Raw genomic sequence first — 9,158 nt, forward strand, 5'->3', positions numbered from 1 at the left:
ACATTTTTTTACAGCAAGTCTCATAATGCTAAACAATTCTTTGATGCCTTTTTAATAGTTGGATAGTTAAAACAATCAGCCTAATTGAACGCCTTCCAGATCACAGAGGCATAGACAAAGATGAGTTAAGTCTATAAAGGAGAAACATTATCACAGTGTTTCACATGATACCCCACATCTTGGTCCATCATGTCCATCATGTGGCACACTCCAAAGAAAAATGGGAGAGAGATTACTTTATAAAAGTCTTCTTAATTTACAATAACACAATATAAAACAACAATAAATAGGCTATCAGAAGTATTTGTATTCTACTTAGCCAGGAAGTCATATCAGGTCTGGAAGTGGAACAGTCAATTGAACAGTGTAAGGGCTGACCTAAAACAATAGCTATAGGCCTAAATACCTACCAGAGAGGCCCTGGTAATTAACTCCATCCCCCCCCCCCCCTCCTCCCATGTAGGCACCAAATCCACTTTGTGTTCAGAATTATGCATGTTTGATTATATGATAGGCCTACTTCATGGCGATGCTTGATTTATTATTATTGTGAATATTATGATTATTATGATGATGATGATGATGATGATGATGATGATTATTATTATAAGTATTATTATAAGTATTATTATAAGTATTATAAGTATTATTATAAGTATTATTATTATTATCGTTAATAATAATTATTCTCTTTATGTATGCAAGAAGTTTTTTTCAACAATTGTTTGCATTTTACTAACATTTTTATACTGTTCTCAAAGTGCTTTATTACAATCACAGGGACATCAAGTCAGCGTGCGTTTGCAGTGTCATTTTAGCTTTGTGTGTGGCTCCCTCTAGTGGTAAAAACATATCAAGTTTCCTCTGACGGACACATTTCAATGTTACACGGGAAGTAGACGTGTTCAAGTGGCCGAATTTGAAATGTCAGAGGAAAGCATCTGGATGGACTTCGGCAGCTGAAAAACACTTGGCTGTCTGAGATGATTAAACATATCTTCTGGACTGAATTTATTCTGAAATGGTCGCCCAACGTAGAGCGAACGCAAAAGTTAATGGAGCAGCTGCGATAGAGAAAAAAATTAAAAGGTAATCAACTCTAGTTTGCTTTGTGTCATGCACACATGTTCGCCTAGGATAGACTAGCCATTTGACAAGGAAGTAATTTTCATTTTCATTATGGACATAGGGCCATGCACCATATGGTCATTGGCGTATACCAACTGAAGTGTGTCATTGGGGCTACTCACAACATAATAGCATCTCATATTCTTTCTAGAATGAAATAATATTTACTAGTGTTCCTGTCCTGTGCACAATAGTTAACATTCATTTGGCTAAGAATCAGATAATATAATCTTCTTGACTTTGCTCAGAAGGCTATTTTATAGAAATAGTGCATTATTACATTTCTGATGCATTCCCAGTTCATTAATTGTTTGTCATCACTAATTGTGTGTGTGTGTGTGTGTGTGTGTGTGTGTGTGTGTGTGTGTGTGTGTGTGTGTGTGTGTGTGTGTGTGTGTGTGTGTGTGAGTGAGTGAGCGAGCGAGCGAGCGTGCGTGCGTGCGTGCGTGCGTCTTTCACTTTTCAATAATCTGTGTGACATGCGATGTGTACAGGGGAAATGCTCAAAGACAAGCCTCTTCGCGGAAGAGGACGGTGGGCATCTTGCTGTTGTGTGCGGTGGTAACTGCCTGTGCTGTGCTGGGATGGTCGTACTTTGTCGCCAATGATGGGGACATCACAGAGACACTGGTGTCACGCAGGGACCTATTGGAACAGCCAAGGGTCTTCCCAGTGCCATGCTCGGAGGACTATGACAACTACCAACGCTTCCCAGGTGATGCTTTCATACAGCAAACATTGCAACGTTAATTCACCATTTGTACAGTTGAATTTAAGACCCTTCTAGTTGGTCCTAGTCTTTGCGTGTTGAATTGTCACTGCGCAAAACAATATTCAAACGGCCCCTTTGTAGCAAGCGCCACAGTTAAATTGCCGTTCATCATTCACTCATTCTCAGGCCATATCCATAACCTTCACTTGGTCACTTGTACCGCAGAAGTACAATGGAAGTTTGATAGTTGGATACATAGTGCACTCCGTGTAGTTGTGAAGAAGTGAATATTTTGGCTTCAGCCCCTTTGGGCTGTTTTAGCAAGTCCGCCTTTACGCTTTCTAGATACGGTAGCTCTTGTTTGTTTTATGGGAGTGGATAGTTTGTGGTGTGTGTCTGTGTGTCTGTGTGTGTGTGTGTGTCTGTGTGTGTGTCTGTCTGTGTGTGTGTGTGTGTGTGTGTGTCTCTGTGTCTGTGTGGACTGTGGACTGTAACAGGACTGTTCTTTCCTGTCTAGGTTGCACACCTCAGTCTTGTGGAAGAGCAGTCACAGACACTGTGGTCACCAGAGAAGAAGCATCAACTCTCAGGCTGTATGCACCCTTCTCTCTTTCCACCCTCTAGCTCTGTCTGTCTGTCTGTCTGTCTCTGTCTGTCTGTCTGTCTGTCTGTCTCTCTCTCTCTCTCTCTCTCTCTCTCTCTCTCTCTCTCTCTCTCTCTCTCTCTCTCTCTCTCTCTCTCTCTCTCTCTCTCTCTCTCTCTCTCTCTCTCTCTCTCTAATACCCGCACTACTTCCCCATCCCACCTGTCTACAATAGTAGCAGAGATGACTGTGGTAGTTCTCATTCTCAGACACATTATTTTGCTTTCGCAGGTTAGCTGAAAGAGGACTCTCTCTGGGTGGATCTGAGGGAGGGGTGAGTGCTTCAAACCTACGACACACACAACCATACACTGTCTGTATGGTGTCCACAGTGTACACAGGCTATGCACACAATCAAATACAACTAATATTAAAAAAATGAATTCTGCACTATGCCACAGACTCGTGTTAAGAAACGTGTGTTATTCATTATTATGGACCGACAAAAGTAGAAATTATTCATGTTTATCATGGGGGTGTTTTGAAATCAACATGTTGTTTTGTTGAAAGTGTAGATTGTGCACATCCCAGGAAAAGGTGCAGGACAGAGGCTGACTGTAATTTTGGAGTGAGTAGTCTGCACACTACCGTAAAATGTTTGTTTTTTGTATTCCATGGCGGGATTACGTTTCTGTGGTTGTACAGAATCTGATGAAGACAGAGGTCGAAACGTAATCCTGCCATGGAATTAAAAAAAAAAACAAAGAAAAAAGGATTTTAGGTGTGCAGACTCCTCACTCCAAAACTGAAATCAACATGTGCCAGGCTTGAACTTAAATTCTTTCTTCCTCCGCAGGCCTCTATCCTAGACCTGCACTCAGGAGCACTGTCCATGGGGAAGCAGTTCGTGAACATCTACAAGTGAGCAAAAACACGCATAGAAACAAAAACACGCATACAAACTGGTGTCACCAAGGTGCTCAAAGTTTTCAATACAACCCCACACACCAGCACAGATGTCCGCGGATGCTTCGGACCTCGTTGCCAGTGTGCAAGGTTATATAGAAAACAGTGGAGTCGAACATTGGCAGAGCAGTGCTCCACAATTTAGTGGAACCAGAGTTCGGATGGCCTAACCCAGTGGTTCCCAACCTTTTTCTTAAGGGACCCATGTTTTTACTATTGTAATCTTTGGTGACCCAACCACGCGAGAAGTGTGTCACCAGATGCCCTCTGTTTCCTGCGAAAACTTATTTTAGTTATTTTATTCCTCAATTCGTCTTTGGTCAAATATAGAATAAATGTTTAATGTAGCACTTACAATTTGTTGCTTCCATGCATTTTTTAGTTAAATGCTTTGTCTTTTATTCAACATGGGCTATATATATTTAAAATGAAACCCCTTAAAATCAAGAGGGCTCCGCGACCCCCTGTGGATCTTTGGCGACCCACAAGGGGGTCCCGACCCATAGGTTGGGAACCACTGGCCTAACCTGTTGCCTTGCTGCACTGCTACTTTCTTAATTATAAATAGGGTGCATAAATAGTCGTTTATCAAAATACTTCATCTTTGATATTGTCTGAACTGATATGTCTTATCCCCCATGGTTTGCAGGTACTCTGGAGAGCAAATCAAAGATGTTTTCTCCAAGGAGGATTTTGACCTCTACAGGTAAGCACAATAGTTGTACAGATTTGCTATATTCAACTTAAAATGGGGGGACAGGTGGACGGATGCTCTTGGAGAGGGCAATCAGTGTTCTGAGAAGAGAGAAGGGACACTGGCTGATGGATGCACATATTCACTATATTTACTTCATGTTTTTAATTCAGAATGAACAATTCAGAATTAAGTAGTTCCGTCGAGTTTACTTGGATCTTTCCTTTAATTCCAAATTAAGAGGTGTTTACATGGCGTTTTCAAAGTGGAATTAAGCTTTATTCATAATTAAAGTCAGTTAATTACGAATTAAATGTCTCATGTAAACGTTGAGTATGAGTCCCATTCATAAAGTACATTGGATAATCTAGATGACTATCTGCATGCATTGCCTACCAGTAAGTTTGATGATGATGATTGTGGTTGTGGGATATTTACTGTCCTGTTTGATGTGTCCAGAGACGTGCGTGGCCGCATCCAGGGCATGATAGCGGAGACGTTTGGTCTGGACCCCGCGCGTCTGTACCTGACCAAGCCCACCTTCTTCTCACGCATCAACAGCACGGAGGCCAAGACCGCTCACGACGAGTACTGGCACCCCCACATCGATAAGGTAGCACCCCGCAAATATGCACATTTCCCCTCAGGTATTTCAGAATGGATACATACCGTAAATGAAGTACTCTGCTCTGTATCAAACTTGTGTACGTTAAGTATTTTTATTTGTCATTACAGATGTATAAATGCAGGGTAAAGTGGTAAACAAAAAATACATGTGCTGTCATCATGAGACTTTGTGTCTTGCATTAGATTGATACATCTACGTGTATGGAGTTGATGCTCTCAGGGGAGACTTTCGATATCATTTCAGTTTGTGCCTTTGGGATTGGGGTGGTTGTGTGTTTGTACAAAAGAACAAAACCTTAATAAAAATAAATGTTGGCTGGAATTGACAGATTCAAATCTGTTTTCCCTGCTGTTGGACCAGAAGTGTGCAGGCCTTTAATTTCTCCCTTCATTCATTTCAAAGGGAAGCTACGGTCCAAAGTGTAGATATTCTGCAAGCCGTTAATGACCTGTAATGTCTCTGTGGCAGGTGACGTATGGGTCGTTTGATTACACCTCGCTCTTGTACCTGTCTGACTTCGGCACAGACTTTGGTGGAGGGCGGTTCATCTTCATGGATGCCACTGGGAACCGAACGGTCGAACCAAGAGCAGGTGAGAGAGATTCATTCAAGTCAGTCAACTTCAGTCAATCCATGTTCTTGTACTTCTTAAAATTAGAAATGAGGAATCTCAGATGAACCCCTAAAATATTGTCTTCAAATAGGCCTGTTAAGAAAATGAATTAATTTGGCAATACACAACCAGATCACAACAATCAGGTTTACAATTCACTTTCGACAAAGGAAAGAGATTGAGAAGCCTGGAAAATGTGTTCCTCGCTTGACGTCTTTGGTCTCTCTGTCTCTCCTTCCACTGCGGTTGTCTTAAATGGAGAACACACCAAAGAAGAGTAAACATACAGGTCATACTTCAGCTAAATGGTAACCTTGTCTGAGATAAACTTGGGCGATATGTCTCCTCCTGGTACAGTCTGTCACATAATTCACTGGCAAGAGCTCACACAGGAAGACACAGGAGTTTAACCAGAAGCGCGCACAGAAAGAAAACCACAGTCCTCTTCAGATCACCCCTTAGATTTTCGATGGGCATCAGGTCTGAACTCTGTCTGGGCCATTCCAAAACCTCATTCCTTTGTTGATATAGGCATAGGTTATATGTCATTCTGAAAGATTACGCTCCTCTTCATCTTCAACTTTCTAACATGGGTCGGAAGATTTGTGGCAACACTGACTGGAATTTGGAGCTGTTCCTTATCCCCTCCTCCCTGACAAAGGCCACAGTTCCAGCTGAAGAAAAACAGTTCAAAAGCACCATGCTGCCACTACCATACTTCACTTTGGGTATGCCGTTATTTGGGCAATGTTTTAATTTACACCAAACATACCTTTTGGAATTGCAAAAAGACATCTGTAATCTCCCAAATGCATGTGTGGGAGACGGTGTTGATGAATATGAGGTTGGACATTTTGGACATCATTTCAAAAGGTATGTTTGGGGCAAAAGCAACACTGTACATCATGCATGCAGACTTTAAATAGACACTGTAGTTTGCAGCTATGGTTTTGAGAAATGCACCCTATTTTGAAACTTTGTCATTGCCATTTGGGTAGCAATCATCTGATAATAGTGGTTCTGCATGAAAGGGTTAATACTTTGTTGTTGTAACAAATATTTAATGCTGTTTGCTGTAGTATACTATAAAAGAATGTAATTATTACTATATGTCGTCTTCTCTCCATCTCTTCTCTTCAGGAAGAGTGTCTTTCTTCTCCTCTGGCTCTGAGAATCTGCACCGCGTGGAGAAGGTGATGTGGGGAACGCGCTACGCCATCACCGTGTCCTTCACCTGTGACCCCCAACACGCCATCGACAACCCCACTCTACCATAGAAGCCCGTTGACCGCCCCACTCTACCATAGGCAACCCCTGCCCTCCCAATCCCCAGTCCTTCACCTCTGACCCCCAACACACAATCGACATCCCCATCTGCCATACACAACCCTACTCTACCATAGGCTACGTTTACATGAGACATTTCATTCAGAGTTTACGCCATTTAGTTCCAAATAAGGCTTAATTCCGCTTTAAAAAAAAACATAATGTAAACACCTCTTAATTCGGAATTAAAGGAAAGACCAAAGTAAGCTCGACTGAACGATTTAATTCTGAATTATTAAGGAGGAATGAAAAACATCATGTAAACGTAGTGATAGGCTGCCATACAGAACTCCACTATGTCATAGGGGTACCTATCACAACCCCATTCTACCATGGGGTGCCTAGTGACAACCCCTCTCCACCATAAGCAACCCCAGCTCTCCCAACAGCTTGTCCTTCACCTGTGACCCCCAAAATGCCATCGACATCCCCACTCTGCCATAGAGTGCCATACACAACCTCACTCGGCCACAGGTAGTCTATTCTCAACATGCCATTGAAAAACCCACTTTTTTTTTTACATGTTTCCACTTAGCCCCTGCTCACGTACCCCTGGTTGGAAAACAGTGGTATAGACACCCCTACTCCACCACAGGATGCAACTCAACGCACCTCAACTCATTACGACACACCAATGACAACCACACTCTGCCACAGAAGGGCATGCACTCGACTAGCTTTAACCTTAAAAACTCACGCACTAAATGATTTGGTAGTCAGGTCAGGGGTGCTGCTTCAGTTTTCTTGGCTTAAGCAGACTCTTTGGAGTCAAAACTAGAGTAAAAAACTAGACTACCGGTATGTCAAGACTATATGAGTGCTGCTGTGTCAGTCTTCCAACCTCTGCAGCTCTTTGGGAACTCTTTGCATTTAACACCACAGTGTTACAGTATAATAATCTTAATTCCCAACACGCCATTGGCAAGCCCTACTCTGCCATAGGGCGCCTTGCAATTGCAGTACTTTAATACACCTGAGAGAAGATGTGTTGCTGTAACGTGGTGTTTGTAGCTAATAATTGACCAAAGAGCACCATTAAAGAAACCGTCCATTACTTTACCCACTGTTTGACAGAGGGACCATTGTTTTTCCCAGTGAAAAAACGACTAATCCCAAGAAAGAATACCACTCCGAAATGTTTCATGCCACCATGTTGCCCCCTTGTTATGTCTCAATAATATGTATCATAATGGGCACTGTACTGTAAAGATTCAGTATCCCAAATGTTACTACAACTTATGAAGCAATGCCATAATGACAATGAAACGATGACAATACTAATAACAATAACAATGTTTGCAATGAAAAGCACTGTAACATTTACAGTTAAAACACGGAGCCCGTTTATATGCACATCCATAAACAGTTTATAATCAGGTTTTTAGAGTAATCGGTTTATTCAAGTGCTCGTATAAACGGAATAAACAGTTTATAATAATCGGTTTATTGCAGTTATCGGTTTATGAGAAATCTGATTCGCTCACGTAGGTTTTTGGCTAATTAACTGGTTTTTCAAGACATGTATACACCGTAAAGAAGTTATTACCGGGTTATCAACATTCTAGAATTATAAGAAGCCAATCACAAGCCTTGAATTACAGTTACATGTCACACACTTGAGTGGAACACATGCAACCGACGGACTGCATGTAATTCCAATAACTCTATTATTGTGGTAATGTAAATGAGCTCACTGTTATTACTGCAAAACTATTAATGTTAATGTATGAATAGAATGGATTATCTTTACACCAATAATGAAGGTGCAGGGTTGTGTATACTGTATTTGTGCCTTCACCATGTGAGTGTTCAGATGGCTTGTGAGATGAAGGTGACTTCATTCATTTTTAATGCATAGATCTGCATTGTGATTTACTTTAATGCGTCTTAGCTGCTGTTGGAAGTTTAGGTTAATTTTTGGCATTCCAGTTACTTTCATGGACTGGAAAAGAACTTCCTTTATGAATTTCCTTTATTAGGATTTTTTTCAAATCATCATAATTTTGTATATCTGTTTTGAAAATGAAATTCCATCTTGAATGAATGAATGATTTTATTTGACATTCTCAGTTCTTGTATTAAATTAAATACATGATTAAGTTTGAGACAAACACCACATACTTAAATTAAAAATACAGAGCGTCAGGATAACACAATACAGCTGGAAAGCTTATTTCCATTGTGGTCCTCTGATGTTAAATGGCAGCAGATGTTTAAAGTGTGAAGAGTGCTTAAATGGCCCTAGATTACAACGATTTGGTCCAGAATGTTCTATGCCCTGATGTTCCATCATGAAGTTATTTTCTCTCCTGTGGAGAACCAAACCAACAGCTTTTAAATTTCCAGGCTCTTCATTACCAATGTGATTCCTTATTGATTTGTACAGTATTGTGACAGAATAAATAAATGCATTTGTATAAGATGACATCTAATCCACAATTTTTAACCCATAATGTCATCCTTCCAGTCTGTGTATGAACACAGCAGCAATGGTGTGTGTAACCGCAT

General features: G+C 41.0%; 1 protein-coding gene across 1 annotated transcript; it reads left to right on the forward strand.

The window, feature by feature from the left end:
• The first annotated feature begins 915 nt into the window (after nucleotides 1-915).
• uts2r2 (urotensin-2 receptor 2) lies at nucleotides 916-9,052 on the forward strand. Its single transcript, XM_063221292.1, has 9 exons — nucleotides 916-1,089; nucleotides 1,623-1,843; nucleotides 2,358-2,433; nucleotides 2,715-2,757; nucleotides 3,280-3,344; nucleotides 4,039-4,095; nucleotides 4,543-4,696; nucleotides 5,180-5,303; nucleotides 6,465-9,052. Exons 1-9 carry the CDS (start codon nucleotides 1,022-1,024, stop codon nucleotides 6,599-6,601), a joined length of 945 nt encoding a protein of 314 aa, XP_063077362.1. The 5' UTR covers nucleotides 916-1,021; the 3' UTR covers nucleotides 6,602-9,052.
• The last annotated feature ends 106 nt before the right edge of the window (nucleotides 9,053-9,158 follow it).

Source organism: Engraulis encrasicolus, chromosome 17 (genome assembly GCF_034702125.1).
Source record: "Engraulis encrasicolus isolate BLACKSEA-1 chromosome 17, IST_EnEncr_1.0, whole genome shotgun sequence".
Classification (NCBI taxonomy): domain Eukaryota; kingdom Metazoa; phylum Chordata; class Actinopteri; order Clupeiformes; family Engraulidae; genus Engraulis; species Engraulis encrasicolus.